Here is an 18,702-nt window from a genome sequence, read left to right on the forward strand (position 1 = left end):
CTCCAAGGCACACGGGCCCCATGACATGCTCAAGGCCACACAGGGTCTCCTCCAGCTGCCGGGATGGCTCTGGGTTGTGTGGACACAGCTCCTGGGGGAGGGGCCCGAGGAGCAGGACCCAGTTCCCAGCTCTGTCATGTCTCTCCAAGCTTGTGAGTCTAGACGCTTGACGTGGAAGGTGCTTGACCTCTTTTCCTGCCTAGTGGACATTTTGTAAGGCCTGTTCCATCACCAAGGTTCTGGCTGTGGTCAGACAACTTTTCCCTTTTCTTGGTCAAATACTACCAGGGTGCGACAGCTCAGTCTTTCCAAGGGAGGGACAGTGTTACGAAAAGTCTAAGGGATGCCTTGTTTACCTTTTCCTCCACGGTTGTGTAACCTTTCCTCTGCCGGAGGTTGGGGAAAAGCATCAGGGAGTAGGGCAGAATGACACCAGGAGTGCCCCCCCCGAGGGCCCCAGAAGTGTTCCTGGACTGGGTTCCTGAGGTCTTCCTGCTAATATGGTCTCCCTCCACACCAGAACTCTGTTCTACCAACCACATTTCTCTGTAAGTGCGAGGGCCTCACAAGCCACTTAGTAAATTCAAACCAACAGTGGAATGAATCTTTGCAGATCTAATTTCTGATATCAGATGCTTTCCACCACACGACCACGAGTAAACATTCCATTTCTAACATACGGTTAAAATGTTTAGTGGAATTTACTTCTCACTTTTGAAACCTACCCAAAGGGAAAACAATCTCGGTACCTTGGCAATGGGTATCGAGAACCTTTTCAAGAGTCCCAAAGAGTCATGGCAAGTAAATGCAATATGTGATCCTAAACCAGATCCCGCACTGGGGGGAGGAATGTTATAAAGGACGGCACTGGGCTAATCATGTCAAGGCATTAACATCAACGCTAAATTCCCTGAAGTTGACAACTGCATTGTGATTACATTAAAAGGTTCTTTCTGTTAGGAAATAAACACTGAAGCATTTAGGAGACAGGGTACATGATGTGTGCAACTTACTTTCAGAGGGTTCAGGAAAAACTAGGTGGGTACACAGTTACACCTACAGATGCAGATGATCAAACAAACAGCAGAAACTGAACAAAATAGGGTAAAGGGTATAGAGATATTCTTTATACTGTTCTTGCCATCTTGATTTGTTAGAAATTATTTTCAAATAGAATATTTTTTAGAATGCTTTTTACCTGTGACCAAACCAGAAAGTCCTGTTGACTTAATAATGTCACTTCTAGAAATTTCATATGGGAAGATATCTGGGATGAAGACAGAAGGAGGTACGTTGAAGGAGGTCACCAAGGCACTACTTTCATATTGATAAAACACTGGAAATAAGCCTAAAAGGCCAAGAACTGGGGACGTTTCTAGGAACTGGGCTGGAGGGGAGCAGACTGGTGGGTACCAAGGAGCTCGGCAGGGCTGAGATCCAAGGTAGCCCCCGTGGGTGCCTCACGGCCGGTGAGATGTTGGGGGTACGTGGGCATGCCAAAATCTCTTTGGCTAGAGATGTTCTTGGAGGGGGTCAAGAGCTGACACAACACCCCGAGTCAGAGGTCCCCGCAGTGGTCCAGACAACAGATGATGGAGATCTCTGGCTGGTGCCTGTGGAGAGAAGCCCTTGGAGACGGGCTGGGTCTGAAAGTGCTACTGACGCAGTCGGGGCGGAGGGCCACGTGATGGTTCAGAAGGCCCCCCCAAGATTCCAGTTTGATCAGCCGCTAAAGGAACACAGGGTGGGGGCCCCCAGGGTTGGGTTTTAGCTCGAGCGTCAAACAGAGAGTCTGGTGTCTGGGTCACATCTGTTCAGGAGAGGGCTCAGGGCTAAAGGCAGGAATCAATTTAGGACGAGAGTGCTTATTTTCTGTTTTCTGCATTTCCCTGTTTTCCATTTCCCACAGCGGGTGTATATTAATGTTGTCAGGATTTTTTAACATTATGTAGGCAATTACTGAATGAACCACCATGTGGGTCACGGGACAGCGGGCACCCAGAAGGTCCTCACCCCAGTGAAGGAGCGTGAAGGGATCTTGTCCCCATCCCTACCCACAGTGCCCTGTGTTTCAGCCCCCACCCCGGCCAGCTGTTCCGGATGGTGGGGAGTTTGGGATGGAGGACGTGTAGGACACCTGGCATGGCCAGCAGAGGTGTGGATGCACCCTGCTGGAGCACCCCCCTCCCAGGACCGGCCCTGCTGCCCCAGGCCCACCCCAGGGACGGCTCCTGGTACCCGCCCCCCCCCCCCCCCCCCAGCATAGCACCCCTGGGCACCAGCTCTGACCTGGGGGACCGCAGTACTCTGTGAAGCAGCTCCTGCGGGATTTTCCGGAGGTGGATCTGTGTCCCTACCAGAGGGACCAAGTTCATTTCCAGCCACTTCTCGCAGGCAGTGGTGAGCTGCTCTTCCTTGTACTGCGAAGGCAAGAAAAGCCAAGGATAGATAAAGCGATCCCTGAACTCTTGGCGCCCTCTGCTGGCCTGTGACAATGCTGCCTGGTGGTCTGACCACAGGACTTGCACACTGAAATCTCTGGGCTGAAGTCAGTCACGGATCATGGAAGGGCCTGCAGGGTGTACCCCAGATGGAGTGCTGAGGCTGGTGGGGGGCACATACCCTGACATCAAAGTCCAAAGGAAGTGGGAAGGTTCTCCCAGGGCCAGGGACCTTGGCAGGGTCTCAGTATGCTTTGCACGTCCTGGGGGCTATAGTCCTTCCCAGGCCAAGAGTGGCCGGAAAATGTTGACCAGAATGCAAAGACACTGCCCACAGAGTGACTTTCTAGTTACTGATGGACGGTGGGGACACTTATTGTCTTTGACAAAATAGGCACTTAGCACGTTCTTAGCTGCCATTACGAGAGCACTGGGACCAGCCGATCGTGAGTGAACCAGACGTCATGGTCAGATGGGCCTGTTTCACGGGGTGAGTGCCCATCCAGGTCAACGGTAGCCTCACAGAGGAAGGCAGGGATCAGATGGCCTGGGGTTCGAGCCCAGCACTGCCACTTAGAAGCTGTCACCCTGATCAGGATGGATCCGGTGGTGTTCTCCTCTGAGAATGAGACCATTAGATTACATCATTTATTCCCGATACTGGCACAGTGACTGGCCCCAGGGCAAGGGTGCGGGGATGGGACACAATTCCACCTGACTCCAAAAAGGATATCCTGGAAGACTGTCTGCTATTCTGGTGAGAAAGACTGTGCTCGTATTTTTTCCCCCTTAGTTTTTAAGTTTCTGTTTACATTTATTATTATTGTTATTATTAATATTTAATTTTTGGTTTAAAATGTCCTTTTGTTTTTTAATTTTTTAACACTTTATTTATTTATTTATTTATTTATTTGTTTGTTTTTTAATTTTTTAACACTTTATTTATTTATTTATTTATATTTTGAGAGAGTGAGCAAGGCGCAGAAAGAATCCCACACGGGGCAGAGAGAATGCGGAGCCCGAAGCAGGGCTTGAGCTCACCTGAAGTAGGGCTCGAACTCACGTACCAGGAGTTCGTGACCCGAGCCAAAGTCGGATGCTTAACCGACTGAGCCACCCAGGCGCCCCTAAGATGTCCCTTCAAAATAAAATTATTTTTCATAATTGTTTGGAGCTGGGCCTGGCGGGTAAAATCCTAGAGGCTGGGGGGTGCTCCCCAAAGTCCCCAGGTGCCGTATGCTCTGTCCAGGTTGTTCTCACCTTGCAGCCGGCCAGGTAAAAGCTCTTGATGGTGCCTGGCGTGAGTCCCTTCATCATCACGGCCACACACCTGCAGAGAGAGAAATGCTGTTCCTGGAGGGTCCCGAGGCTGCTTTCAGAGAAGGGGCAGCCCCAGAGGTTTCATTCACCTCCAGGATGGTGGGAGAGCTGGAAACCGAGTGTTTGCCAGAGGTGCGAGTCCTGCCGGCCACCAGGCATGGTGTTCTTTAGGTGCTGGCTCTTACCAGCGACAAACGGGAACAGAATTAGCTGGGCTTGGAGTTAAGGCACAGAAGTTAGTGTTCTAAGAGGCTGACACCCTCACTCGTGCTCCCCCTTTCTCACGGTCAGACTCATTGGCCAGGCTGAACTGGAATGGCCAGGCTTCCCCAGACCAGGGGAGGCAAAGCAAGCCTGAAACATGCTCATACATGCATGCACGTGACAGCCCTGAGCCCAGCTGGGCCAGTGCGCATATCTGATGCACGAAATCAAGGAACCGTACCAGACGGAACCGGCACGCACATTCCGCATCCCCCGAAGGGGAATGGCTTCTGCTACGTGTGATTCAGACCAGGGCAGCCATCTGGGTGATTCTGCCCTTGGCTGGGAGCTCAGCCAAGATGACCTTTGAGGTCTTGTTCAGCACCTGGATTTGTGATGCTATCAGAGTGACCCACACGACATTTCTGTTCCCCTATACAAACACACCCACACACACACACGTACCACACACACACACACACACACACACATATACACACACTGAGGCTTGTGCTGTCACATTGCGGCCAAATGTACCATTAGCCTCTTGAAGGCAGGTGACAGCCAGCCCAGCGGTGTGCCAGGTCAACCGGGATCTGACCTGTAAGACCTGGCCACAGCTATCTGGAGAATCTTGAGCAAGGTCCATATGCCCGCGTGCAATGACGGGTGTGGCTCATTATCCCCAAAGCCCTTGCTGCTCTGACCTTGAACCAAGTTGGGGCGGAGGAAGGAAAATGAAGAACCTGTCATTCTTGGCTTAGCCCCCAATAGCCAGGGCTAGGGTTCCAAGAGTAAGATGGGCCCCCAATAGCCAGGCTAGGGTTCCAAGGAAGCTGGGCCCGAGGTAGGGCAGCCAAGGCTGACAGACAGCGGCTGGAATCCCTGCTCCATGAGGGAGGCTGGCCTTCCGGCTTAGGGACCAGAGATATTAGAACACCAGGAAAGAGCTGCTCAGAAGTGTCCTGAGCAAGGAAGCTGGGACTTAGCAGTTTTATGAAGGCTGTATGGCACGGAAGATGGGTGGTATATACAACACGAGGGAAATCTCAGCAAACCCCGGACGATCAGCCATCAACTGTAGCCTAGACGGGACTCCTTAGTTAGCCCCAGACCCTGCACAATCCGGCTGTACCTACACCTGCTGGTCTCCCACCTCCCGCCACCCACCGTCCAGGTCAGGCCATGCCGACACGCTGGAGCACCTTTTCAAGACTCTGGTCCCCTCAGTGTGTCCTCGGTTGTCACGTCCAGGCCTCCGAGAGCCTGCATCCCTCAGTTCATAGGACGTCTGCATCCCTCATAAGGCTTCTTGATGCTCTTGATCGAGCATCTGGCCTGAGTCATTTCAGGTGCCCCAGAAATGAGACCCCTGCTCAAAAGTGTCTTCGGGGTTGAATCTGGCTGTGTGGACTCTACGAAAGTGAATTGAAACCTGCAAGATCCTTGGGAGAGATCCTACCCCTGCCCTCTCCAGAGCAGCTGATGTCCTCTCTTGTCTTGGATGGGAAGTTCATTCATCCATCCATTTCCTCAAAAGAGGATACTGAGGCGTAGAGCAGAACAAGCTTGGTGGACCATCCCTGCCCTAAATCCCCTCTCTATGTTGAATCCCAGAAGGTATTAGGAAATCAAAGACTACAAGACACCAGCTCGATGTCCGAGACGTGACTGCAGGAGGCACACATCCCCGAAAAAGCCCAAGGGAAGGGACAGAATATTCTAGAAGAGTGAATCCCATCAGCAATTTTCCACTCGGTTCACCTACCCTTTCGTAAGTTACTGGAATGGAGCAGTATTACGGGATACGGAAAAGGGGGAGGTTCTAAGAACTGTTCTTGTTAATCACTGGGCCCCGTTTACTTGAAATTAATCACACATAACACAAAATGTTCCATCTGGGAATCTCCATCCTTCATTCCACTTTACTCATTTCCTGTGCCCTGGAGACCGTAGGGCAAGAAGCTTCAGAGGGCAGGGCCCTTGCCCCTCTGGTCCTGGTGTCCTGGAGACGCCCAAGACGTCGTTCTTAAAGGAGCAGATGAGTGAATGAAGGTGACGGAATGAGCTGGCAGGTGACTGGCCCCAAGCAAACCTCACCTCACCAAATGCCACTGAAAGTCAGTGAACCCCTGAACGAGCAAGCGACACTACCTCCTCAGCAGAGCAAAGCAGAAAAGGACAGTGTTAGGGGTACAGGTTCCGAGACCCCTGGCCTCCTGCATGTTCTGGCGGCTCTACTGTGGTCTTGTGCAAGTTACTCACCTCGTGAGGCCTCAGTTTTCTTGTCTGTGAAGTGGACATAATGATATACCACCTCCCTGCAGGGAGGATAAAGTGAGGTCACCCTCGCCAAAAGCTGAGAACAGTGTCTGACCGGGGCAAAGGCCCCACCTCAAAGCCCTTCGTGCCGACATCCCCTCGCCCTGAACAAAGTCCCGCGAAGTACTCAGGATGAATGTAATGAGCCCCATTTCACATCTGAGAACACTGAGGCACAGGGAGACCAAAGAGCGGCTTAGAGCAGGGCTCAGCACAGACCCTGCTGCTCGCATCCTAGGCTGCTTTTGGCTTTGCGGAAAAAGTCTAATGAAAACTGGGAGCCTCTGAATGTCAGCCCCCAAGGCTGCATTGCACTCTCCTGCTTTCAGTACCCACATGTTCTCTTGGTGCCCATGAACCCAGGCAACCCTTGGCAGGATGAGCAGGCTTTCACATTCGATGTCCATCCACTGTGAATGCCTCCTGGTTTCCCCTGCTCGGCACCCCGGACAGGCAGCCCAGGTGGGTCAGTGGGGTCTGAATCCCCAAGAGAAAGGCTGTGCCCCCGGTGGGCAGCGGGACTGGTGGGCAGCTGACTTTGATCTTTGCATTTTTCTCTCTTCTGAAAGATCTACCGTGACCGTGTGTAACATTTGTAAGAATAAAAATATTACAGGGGCGTTTGGGTGGCTCAGTCAGTTAAGCGTCTGACTTCAGCTCAGGTCATGATCTCACATGACCTGCATTGGGCTCTGTGCGGACAGCTCAGAGCCTGGAGCCCGCTTCAGATTCTGTGCCTCCCTCTCTCTCTGCCCCTCCCCACTAGCACCCTGTCTCTCAAAGATAAATAGAAAACTTTAAGAAAAAGACTGGTTTTTTTTGAAGAATACTGAAAGAGACAGGTGGATTCGTGCCTCGGTCCCTCTGCAGACTCACAGCTCTGTGCCAAGAAACCCGGATGTTCTAGCCCGTGGACAGCGGCCATTCTATGAATGGGCCAGGGGGCACCCCCTCTACCTTGCCCAGGGCTGGGCCTGGCCCGAGCCCTGCTATGTTTCCTTACCTTTGAAACAGGCTGCTGAACTGGAGAACGTGTGCGGAAGCCAGCACGGCCAGCACGTCGTCGACGTTCATCTCCACCTGGCTCAGGTAGAGGCTCTTCAGGGCCATGGCGAAGGCTGGGAGGCAGCATCCAAGAGAGAAAGCCGTCAGCCCGGGGCTCTGGACCCCGCGTCCCTCCCTTGCAGGTGCCCTCCTGGCTGGATGCTCAAGGGTCCCCTGGCTGTGTCGGCAGAGACGCCCTTAGAGGAAACGCACGTGCTCGGACCTGAGCACAGCTACAGCCCGGGCTCCCAGCCTCCACCAAGGAAGATGAAGCCAAAGAAAAGTGAGCTCCTGCTGAAAGAATGTGATTTTTTTTTTCTAATATGAAATTTATTGTCAACTTGGCTTCCATACAACACCCAGGGCTCATCCCAACAGGTGCCCTCCTCAATGCCCATCACCCATCACCCACTTTCCCCTCCCCGCCTCCCCCCATCAACCCTCAGTTTGTTCTCAGTATTTAAGAGTCTCTTATGGTTTGCCTCCCTCCCTCTCTGTAACTTTTTTTTTCCCCTTCCCCTCCCCCATGGTCTTCTGTTAAGTTTCTCAGGATCCACATAAGAGTGAAAACATATGGTATCTGTCTTTCTCTGCCTGACTTATTTCACTTAGCATAATAAGTTCCATCCACATTGCTACAAAGGGCCAGATTTCATTCTTCCTCACTGCCAAGTAGTATTCCATTGTATATATAAACCACATCTTCTTTATCCATTTGTCAGTTGATGGACATTTAGGCTCTTTCCATAATTTGGCTATTGTTGAAAGGGCTGCTATAAACATTGGGGTACAAGTGCCCTATGCATCAGCACTCCTGTATCCCTTGGGGAAATTCCTAGCAGTGCTATTGCTGGGTCAGAGGGTAGATCTATTTTTAATTGTGTGAAGAACCTCCATACTGTTTTCCAGAGAGGCTGCACCAGTTTGCACTGAAAGAATGCTATTCTAAACCCATCCCGGGGTCTGCGCCTCAGGGGTTCTCTGCTAACCTGGGCTCCATGGCCTGTGCAGGGAGGTGACTGCCCAAACATGTACAGAACGCTGTGCGCGCGTGGCTGTGCTTTTTTCCTAAGGAAAATCTTGTCCTCAGAGTCTGGGGTCTCCCAAAAAGTTAAGGATGCCTAGAGGGGCACCTGGGTGGCTCAGTTGGTTGAGTGTTCGACTTCAGCTCAGGTCATCATCTCACGGTCTGTGAGTTCGAGCCCCGCGTCAGGCTCTGTGCTGATGGCTCGGAGCCTGGAGCCTGCTTCAGATTCTCTGTCTCCCTCTCTGTGCCCCTCTCCACTTGTCCTCTGTCTCTCCATCGCTCAAAAATAAATAAATGTAAAAAAAAAATTAAAAAAAAAAAGGATGCCTGGAAAGAGCCCGGGTATTTTCATATCTAAGAACTAAGGTCCGGGGACCAGGGAGCAGAGGGACTGGGCTATTCCAAATTTTCCCCGATCCCAGTCAGCACTGTGTGGGAGCCAATGCACTCCGAGGACAACTGGTCTACCCGGTGCTTCTGCAGATGGCTTCCTGACCTGCACATTTGCAGACCATGACAGCATGTGACAGCACACGTGCTTCATTAAGACTGAAGTCCATTTCCAGGTGGCCAGGGTGCAGTGGGAGAGGGTGAGCTCTCTGCTGCTGGCAGCCAGCCAGGGATGGGAGTCGGTGGGAAGGGGCACACGAAGTGCTCCCTGAGGGAGGACGGACCTGAGCCTCCCTGCCTCTGGGTCTAATGAGCCTGCGACTTCCTTTCTCCTCTGCACCCTCCACACCTCTTTTCCAGGGATGAGCACCTCTCTTTAGCTGCATTCCACCGTCTCTGCTCTGCTCAGCTAGTTTTAATCAGGAAGTACTGAACACTGCCACTCCTCTGTGGTTCTGTTGTTTGTTTTTAAAGCCGGGAGGGCCGTTTGTTCAATGGCATTCTTAGCCTAAAACGACAGGGGTACATTACCAACTTTAGTGACCACGGGGTCATTGATCTTCAAGGAAATGATCATCTTCTTCGTGGGGGGTCTTTCCTTGATCTTCCCAGGCATCTGAGCTGGTAAAGGAAAAAGAAGAGGGATGTAGGGACCTGATAGCTGCAGCAAATTGTGCCGGGTACAGGGGGCGGTCCCACGGCCCTTTTGCAACCATGACCTTGGCATTTATCACACCAGGTTTTGTTTCTGTTTGCTCGTTTAGAAGATGTATTTCTGAAGTGATTATTTATTTAGAAATAGTGGAAGAAGTATAAGGAGTTGTAAAAATAGTTCAGAGTTCCCGTGCGCTCGTCGGCTACCTTGCCCCCCGCTCTTAAACAGCCACTGTGACGGTCAAAGCTGGGAAACCGTTGCTCTCACTGCACGAGTTATTTTTCACTAGCTCCTCCCGAGCTCACTCTCTCTCCCTGCCTCCTCCCTTTCTCTCTTTAGCCTGGGAGCAGTTTGAGGGCAAGGGGTGGGCCACTGTCATCTCTGCACCCAAGCACCCAGCCCAGACCTGGCACAAGATGGGATCACAGTGACCCCCTGCTAAAGAATGAGCATGGGAAGCAGGCACCCACCCTGTGGCTGTGGAAGCTTTGCCCCACAGGTGTCCAAAGAGAGGACCCCTGCCACCTAAGGCTTCCAGGAGGCAGGGGAGGGGCAGCCCGATTCACTGCCAGCCGCTCAGACTTATTCTAAGACGTGAGTTACAACACACACCGCTCTCAGCTCTCCAGCGGCATCCCACACCCTTGGTACCAAGCCGAAGCCCCTCCAGTGGCCCCAAGACAACCAGTCTCCGGCTCAGTGGACCCCAAACCTGCCTCTTTGTGGCTTGTTCCACAGAAGAGTCGCGGGGCTCCATCCCTTCCCCATCAGGCTCCCTCCTGCCTCCATATGTAACGTAGCACCCCACCCTCACCTTCCCCCCAAACTGGCTTTACTTTTCCTCCTAGACTCACTGTTACCACCACCTGCGATTACGTCATGTGCCTGCTGGTTTTTCATCGGGGGGGCCGGCACACCGGACGGTTTACTCACCACTCCATCCCCGGGACCCGACACAGTCTTGCCCACACGGGTCCCTAGTAAATGAGTGGATTCCATCACCAGAATCCTAAGCCTAGTGAGCTGAAGGTTGTAGGTGATGAAAAATGACACGAGTCAGGATCCAAAAAAGGATGTCACGCTGTTCAACTACGAAGACCGCGGAGAGAAAGGGAGAATAAAGATCCATTTTCCTCAGACGTGCAAGGCCCCGTCGGGCCTCCCCTCACCATGCTCACGGCACCTGGCTCTCTTCAGGCTCTCATTTGGCAAATATTTATTGAGCCTTGTTCTCTTCTCTGAATCATTTTTCTCCAGGATTTCGGCACCGCCTCTCGCCTGCATGCTGCATTCTGTCCACCTCCACTGGGGGCACTGACTGGGACGGCTGCACGGGTGCTGGGCACCGATGAGGCACTCCGGAAGTGGCAGTTGGTATCATCATGGGTCATGCTATTTATTGGGCTTTATCGTCATTTTGGGTTGGCTTGTCTGTCCCCCAACCTCCTGACAGAGTTCCTAGGACCATGCTTACGAGGGGTTAAGCACTTGACATTTGTTGAAGGAAGAAAGGAATATCATTGGCTGGGTCAGAGTCAGTGGAAGACAGAACTTCGACTTTCCCTCTGTTTTATGTAGAACCTCAAAATCGAATAGGAAAGTAATAGCTGAATCGTGTGCTTCTGAGGTTCTCTGAAACCAAGGTGGTTCCTTTTCAGGAAAAGAGCACTGTTTCTTCCTTGGGGTTCTTCCTAGAGAAGAAGCATGTCCTGCCAAAGCACAGCTAATCTGGGACTCTCGGTGGGACAAAAATGGGCAGCTGGGGGCGCCTGGGTGGCTCAGTCGGTTAAAGCGTCCGACTCTTGATTTTGGCTCGGGTCGTGATCTCGTGGTTCGTGAGGTTGAGTCCCGCATCAGGCTCTGCACTCACATGCTCTCTTTCTAAATAAAATTTTTTTTTTTAAGTGAGCAGCTAGGACAGCTGTGTGTGGCCAGTACAGGGGTGCTCACAGGGGGCTCCCTCTCCACACAGGCCACCACTCCAGGATGCAGTGCGGGTGTTCTCAGGAACCCAAAGCAGGGGTCATGAGACCAGCCATGCACTGTGAGATGCGTCCTGCTTTCCCAGGTGCACAAAGGCCGGTAGCCGTGTCTACTGAGCATCATGCGAACATGGTCCCCAGGGCCTGGTGCACATGCTGGTGCCTGGGAAGAGACCCCGGAAAATTGTGACAGTCCGGGCAGTGGGGATTCATCTCTGCACCTTCCCTGACACCCCCCAGTCAGGCCCAGCCTCTAGCAGGGGGTTGTCTTCGCAGGGCCCAGTCTTGTCAGTGAGATCATTCTAGACGTATCAAAGACCACAGCATTAACAGTCATTCCATTTTCTGTTTCCAATTCTTTCTTTTTTTTAAGCGTATTTATTTTAGAGAAAGAGCCTAAGCAGGGGAGGGGCAGAGAGAGAGAGAGAGAGAGAGAGAGGGAGAGTGAGAGAGAATCCCAAGCAGGCTCCACACTGTCAGCACAGAGTCCCACACGGGGTTTGAACTCCCAGACCATGAGATCATGACCTGGGCGAAAGTCGGACACTTAACCGACAGAGCCACCCAGGCGCCCAGGTTCTCTGGCTTTTCAATGCACTCATGTCTGGGTCTCCGTGGTCTTTCCCCGGGTGCCTCGTGAGTGTTCTGACTCAGACACAGGGGACACGGAAGGAGGACTCAGTCCCTTTCTCGAAGACACTGGGACAGACACTTGGAAAGAGTAGGGAAGATTGTGAGTGCGCGTGAGGGACGTCACCGTCCTGGGGGAGTGCCGCAGCCTGCTCTCAGCTCCCAGCTCTGCGAGGAAGGACTGAGTCAGAGGCCCCCTGGCCAGGCCCTCTCTCCAGGCTCAGGGTGCGGCAGCAGCCGGGGGCTCAGCCAGCCTGTCTGGCCAGAGAATAACAGAACTTTGCTGCCACATCCTGGAAGGCTGGCTGCCTTGGGAAACCCTGAATTTTTCCATGGTCCCTGCTTAGGAGTCGTCCCGAAGCGATGCCAAACTTTATCTCCCAAAGAAGGCAGTGCATCTGGAGAAGGACTTAGGGGACACAGAAGGGGAGCCTGGGGATTACGAAGGTTGAAAAGGACAAAAAGAAAGAAAGAAATGGCCTGAATACGTTATGGAATGACGTGAAGTTAGGAGAAGAGAAAGCAAAGGAAACATAACATCGACGTACAACATGTAAACCTCTAACCAGCGTATCGGACCAGATGTGACAACTATGCCTTCCTTCCAGAAAACTCATCAGGAGACTCCACACCACCGTTTGTTCTTCTCAAAGAAGCAGGGAGAGTCTCCACCTCAGCTGGCAGGACTGGGTTGTTATGAGACAAATAACTGACATTCACTGAGCGCTCAATATATGCCAGGCATTGTTCTAGAACTTCACAGGTATTACCTTCTTCTCTAGGCTTCAAAGGAACATAGTGAGAACTATTTATTATTCCCATTTTATAGCCAGAGACTGAGGTTAAATCCTGGGATGAGGTCACACCACGGGCCTTGCTCTTATCTGCCAGAGTGGCCTTGGTCTCGAAACAGATGACCAAACTCAAAGCTGGGGAGCCTCAGACCAGAGGGCATTTGGGGCTCAGTGCTGGGTGCCAGGGAGAAAATACCTCGCAGAAGACTCTCCAGTTCCTTTGTGGGCCTCTTGGTGCTCTGCGCCAGCGCCATCAGGTAGAGCTTGCTCAAGGTCTCGGACTGGAAAAGCTGGGGCTGATGGAGTTCCCATCTGGAGCCCAGACATTCGAGAATCACGTCTGAGGAGAGAACACAGTGCTGAGTAAATGCTTCCACGGCGTCCCTACCAAGAGACGTGTCAATCCCCCCACCTTCCATTCAGTCACAGTCACTGAGCAGATGGGCAGCGGCTTTGCTGGGCCCTCCAGGAAGAAAACAAAAAGACAGCGTGGGCCTCGGGGCACTTGCTCCAGGGGGATACAATAAGCAGAATTACAAGGCAACACAGAAAGAGATAAGTGGCTAAGAGCGGCTGACCAACGGCTGTAGGACTCCAGAGGGACATGCGCTTTCCTCTGCTTGGGGAATTGGAAAGGCTTCATGGGGAAGGGACACTGGCTGGGACATTCTTGGGGGCCTCCCCATAACTTCCCATTACGGTATGTCTCACCCTTGGCACCGATCATATTTGGGGTCAGATAATTCTCTGCTGGGAGGCTGTCCGGTTCACTGTGGGTTATTTAACATCCCTGGCTTCTACCCACTGGGTGCCAGTAGCACCCTCCCCCCCCCAAGTTGTGACAACCCAAAATGTCTCCCGACATTGGCAAATATCCCCTGGGAAGCGATCTCACTACCCAGTCCCCTGTTGAAGCTACTGGGTATGGGTGCTTAATTTTCACCCACTTGAAAGGCGACAGCAAAGTGCAGCTCAAAGTCCCATCACCAGGAGGCAGAGTCCTCATAAGCCTCCCTTGGAATGGGGACCACTGGAAAACCCCGTTACAGGGGTGGGACAAGATTATAAGGTAAAGGAGGCTTTTGCAAACTGTAGGGGGCTTTATGCAAGGGGCTTTATCTCATGCTTATAGTATAGGTGATTAAAAAGAGAAAGGCTTTGGGGCGCCTGGGTGGCTCAGTCAGTTGAGCGTCTGACTTTGGCTCAGGTCACGATCTCACGGTGCGTGAGTTCGAGCCCCGCGTCGGGCTCTGTGCTGACGGCTCGGAGCCTGGAGCCTGCTTCGGGTTCTGTATCTCCCTCTCTCCCTGCCCCTCTCCTGCTCACACTGTCTCTCTCTCAAAAATAAATAAACATTTCAAAACATTAAAAAAAATTAAAAAATTGAAAAAGAGAGACACTTTGATGGGAGGGCAGATGGGGGACCCAAGGATACCCGGCCAGGTGAGGCATGAGAGGCTGTGGGCAGGAGGCCTCTGCAGGCTGGACTCCTGTTAGCACAGAGCTGGTGAAAGCTCAGGTCTAGACGGGACCTCGAGGGCCATGAGCCCCCATCGACTTGTTTCTTGGCCTTGCCGTTATTTTGACTGCATGAGCTTGGGCACCTGTTTCCTCTCCTGTCACTAACATTGTCACTCACCAACTTTATGGTATTGTTTTGTGCTGCGGTTCAGCATGTGGGCTCGCATGTCAAATCTTGGGTCACCTTGGGAAACGGTCTGGTGGTGCCGGGCTAGAAAGAATCCTACTCTGTTTTGGGTGGTTTCAGGCAGGAGCAGACTTGTGGATAAAGCGTGTGCCCTCACTGGACACCCACTTTTGCTTTCACGATGGCCCATGCCTGGCAGGCATCACACTTCACCCCAGAACTCTTTTCTCTGAGCCAGGAGATGGCCCCAGACTACTCCTCAGGGCCTCAAGTCAACCAGAACCCAGAGGTGAGAAGAAATCGATTGGCCTGTCCTGGGGCAGGAGTCTGGCTCTGACCTCAGGCAGCTTTCATGTGCGGTGGGCTTTATTTAAAAAAAAAAAAACAAAAAACAAAACTCCTTTAAGGACCTGACCTGTCCAGGCCTGATGAGGCTCAGTGAGCCTTTTCCCAGCTGGACAGACCTAGCCTGGTTCTTGATTCTAAATCAGAAAAAGTCCTCTTGGACCCGTGCAAATGTGATGTCCAGGTCATGACTGGTTGGAGCTGAAAGGGACAGAGAAGAAAGAACTGTCCATCCTTGATGGAGTTTCTGTTTAGTCTACCGATCCAAAGCCTATTTATTTACACCGGCATGTCTGTCTCAACTGTGACCAATTAGCATATGAAAATATGTTTGCCAAGCCTGGTTTCACGCATCATTTCACGGCGCATTTGACAAATATTTACAGAGCCTATGTGACATTAGACAGTGTGCAACGGGCAGAAACTGAAACTCAGAGACCAGGAACCTGGCCTATCAGCGGGTTTCCTTCCGTAGAAACCATTCGGCCCTGAGCGCAGCAGAATTCTGATGGAATCCACTGGCGACAAGCACTCACCTGCCTCCCTGCCTTGGACGGGCTTGTTCTTCGAGGTCTCAGAGAAAATTTTCTGAATTTGTGAAACGCATAACCTCAAGGGAAAAGGCAAACAAAAAATTCTGGAGTTAATACTGACGGTTTTCTCCAGCTGCAACACGTATCGTTCTAGTGTGAGTGTCCTCAAAGCACCAATTAATCTGTCTTATCATATCTTGCCCCTCGAGAGTTTCCTTAGGTCACCATTTGACTGCCGGTTTGGCAAACGATAAGCTTTGTCTGATGGCTGGCTCCGAATTTCGATTCCTGTTTTCAGTTTGCGGGGAGGCTTTACCACGAAGGTATTTGAGGTTATATCTGGTCGCCTGCATGACTCCTCTTTTGCTGAGGGTCTAAAATAATGTCCAGTAGGATAGAGTAGGTACTCAACAAATATCTGCTAGAGAAAGGGAGGGAGGGTTCTGGGCATTTCTGGGAAGTCACTTACCAATAACTTACCAAGTTACTTACCAATACTTCTGTTTAGGGGTCATGCATGCCCCAGTCTCAATGTGTCCAAAAACCAAACTCAGGTTTTACCCCAAACCAGCCCTGCTCCTTCTCCGGCAAATGGCACCACCAGCCTCCAGCTGTCCAGGCCCGCGTACCGAATGTTGTCACATCTGATCGCTTGCCTAGATCTGACAAATATCTTGTGAATTCATCCCTCTCTCTTTCCCCTTATTGCTGTGAGTTTCGCCCAAGCCATGATTATCACCCTGTAATCACCGCCAGTCTCCAGTCTCCAGGGAGCTCCCCTCGGGTGCAGAGCTGAGGCTGCAGCCTGAGAACCACGTGAAACGCACATCTGCTCTTGCCTGTCTCCTACCGAGAATCCTTCAGTGTCTCCCCAGGGCTCTCGGGGAAAGCCCACGCTCCTCAGCATGGCTAAGAAGGCCAACCAGCCAAAGGGCACTTGATGACCGCATAGGGTCAGTGTCACTTTTGCCATGCTGTTTTTCCAATGGTTCCAAGAACCCTCGTGGGCCAGGGTTCACGGAGGGCGCATGGGTGGGGGAACCTGTGTCCAGAATAATATTGACCACATGCTGCCCTTTCCAAGTGGGGAAGGTGGCTTCTAGTGACTCAGCCCCAGGAAGGCAGTGAGAGCTTGAGGTATTTATCCAGCAGGAGTAGTGGACCTGACCCAAGCCAGCCTCGATCCTGCTGGTGGCTTTGGTCACACGTCTGGGAAGCGCCGGTCAAGGTCAGGGGTTCAGACTGTGATCTCAAAGTGAGGCAACGGACTTTGGAAACTGTGGGCAATGCCCATGAGCTCACCTACTCTCACAGACATCACTGTTGTCGGCTGAGCCAGACAACAGAAGTAACCACATTGCCTTTGCCTGGTGTCATGGGTGCTTGCCAAGGTATACCATTTACCCTGTGGGCTCCGCAAATTTCAAGGGCTAGGTTGATTTTAGGACCATTGGAAAGTTAATGGAATAAATGGCATGAGTTGTCCTCGTCACCCTTTGGGACCAGACAGCCTGGGATGAAGTGGCACATGGAAATTCTGGAGACATGCCATTAGGCTGGGGACTCAGTTCCCCCAGTCGTGATGAAGAAATAAGAGAGGAAAAAGGGGAAATTCTCTATATATCTTATGGACATAAGGACTTGTTGCGGTGAACCGCTCAAAGGGCTTTTGGCTTAATGCTTGCAAAACTCCTGACGTCCTGCCCCTTGACTTTGAGTCTGGCCACGCGTCTCGCCTTGGTGTTAGTGTACGTGATGTAGGTCTGGAAAGCACTTGTGCACCTGGGCTTTGCCTCTTGTCCTCTGTCATCACCAGCACGAGAACACGCCCAGGTGAGTCCACTGTCTCCGGAGGAGGTCCAGAGGCTCACGGAGAAGAGCCCGACCGCCCATGTGAGCTGAGCGTAGGTCAGCTGACCGCCGGGTACATGAGCGATGAGCCTTCCCGGAGTGCCTCCTTGCCCCAGCTGGCCTCTGGACCCACAGCTTCCTCGCACCACTAAGGAGAGAGTCCCGCTGTGTCGCTTGTGTGTGTTAGGCATGGTGTCTTGCTTTGGGGAAGGTGGTACAAGGCAGAATGAAAAATGGGGCTGCTGGCTGGCAGAGCACAGGGCTGACACACCCCAGAATTGAAATCACCGGGACCAGTAACCAAAACGGTTGCTCGCGCTATAGAGATGAAACTCCATTAATGGATCGTCTAGCACGTGCTAGGACCGTGCTAGGCCTGTTCAGTGCACTGTCTGATTTAACACCCAAGATAACTTTTCAAGGAAGATGCTGTGGTCACCATTTCACGGAGGAGGAAATAGGCTCAGAGAGGTTAAGCCACTGGCTGAAGGTCACACAGCTTAGTAAATGGAAGAGAAGGAATTCTAACCCTGCCTGATAGTCCTAAAACCCAGCAGCAACTGCCATCACCCTCAGGTTTCTGTGCCCTGCCTCTCAGGCCACCACCTGAAGCTCAGCTCAGCGATCGCACAGACCAAGTTCTGGAGACTTCTGCTCCTGCTGCCCGGCTGCCCTCGTCGGTTTTCAGGATCAGTTTGCTTATATTCCCAGGCCCAGCTCCACTGCCTGCTTCCCCAGCCTGGCCTCGGCCCTGAGGAACACAAGGGCCTGTGACTCTAAGACTTCTTCAAACGCCTACCCAGACAAAGTATGAAATAAATACAAAATAAGTTCAAGATAGCTTCAGGCTAATGCCAGACACAGCGACGCACGGCACTCGATTTTTCTAAGCCGGGGTCATCAGAGAAGCGAGGCACCAAACACAGATGGGATCTGATTTATCCAAATGTGTGTAACGTATCGTCACCTGTGAGGGGCTGGGGTATTGGAGCAGGGCTGGCCAGGGGGTCTAGAAAGGGAGGATTTGGCTACTCGCTCGGCAGGGTGGAACAAACAGCTCTTCTGTGCCAGGTGCCGCCCAGGGGTACAGGCCATGCTCGGGAAGATTCGACCGTGTGCTCAGAAGGCAGGTACTGTCAGCCCAGGGAGGGTAGCGGCACACTCATGTCCAAAGCACCAGGGAAGCGAAGTATTCCCTCTGCAGTAGGGTCCAGCTCCATGTCCCAGGCCAGGCCGGAAAGAACTTGTCACATGGAGAAGTAATGCTCCCAGCCTGCTGTGAGAACACCTTGGGAACGAGGGAGGAGCCTCCTTCTCACACGTGGGGAGCCAGGACCGGGTGGAAATGCCCATTCATGAGTTCGGGTCAGACCCGCAGCCAAGACTAGCTAAGTTTCCTTTGTCAACAGCCCCGTTGATAAACACAACAGAATCCTGTTAGGGTCCAAAGCTCCCAATATAAAAGAAAAATCTAGAAAAGAAAAAGAAAACGGCCCGTCTCTCTCTATGCTTTTGT

At 52.1% G+C, this 18,702-nt stretch overlaps 1 protein-coding gene across 3 annotated transcripts in view; it reads right to left on the bottom strand.

Annotated features, from left to right (window-relative positions):
* BTBD16 (BTB domain containing 16) overlaps positions 1–18,702 on the bottom strand; it is a 44,809-nt gene that overhangs the window by 23,674 nt on the left and 2,433 nt on the right. For all 3 annotated transcript variants that reach the window (XM_078434910.2, XM_078434909.2, XM_078434908.2), the window contains exons 4-9: positions 15,339–15,412; positions 13,006–13,149; positions 9,280–9,369; positions 7,291–7,405; positions 3,702–3,771; positions 2,290–2,420 (exon numbers count right to left, since the gene is read on the bottom strand). In XM_078434910.2, coding sequence (XP_078291036.1) covers positions 2,290–2,420; positions 3,702–3,771; positions 7,291–7,405; positions 9,280–9,369; positions 13,006–13,149; positions 15,339–15,412 — 624 coding nt within the window. The remainder of the gene's footprint in view (positions 1–2,289; positions 2,421–3,701; positions 3,772–7,290; positions 7,406–9,279; positions 9,370–13,005; positions 13,150–15,338; positions 15,413–18,702) is intronic.

The sequence above is a fragment of the Panthera onca genome, chromosome D2 (assembly GCF_046562875.1).
Source record: "Panthera onca isolate mPanOnc1 chromosome D2, mPanOnc1 haplotype 2, whole genome shotgun sequence".
NCBI lineage: Eukaryota > Metazoa > Chordata > Mammalia > Carnivora > Felidae > Panthera > Panthera onca.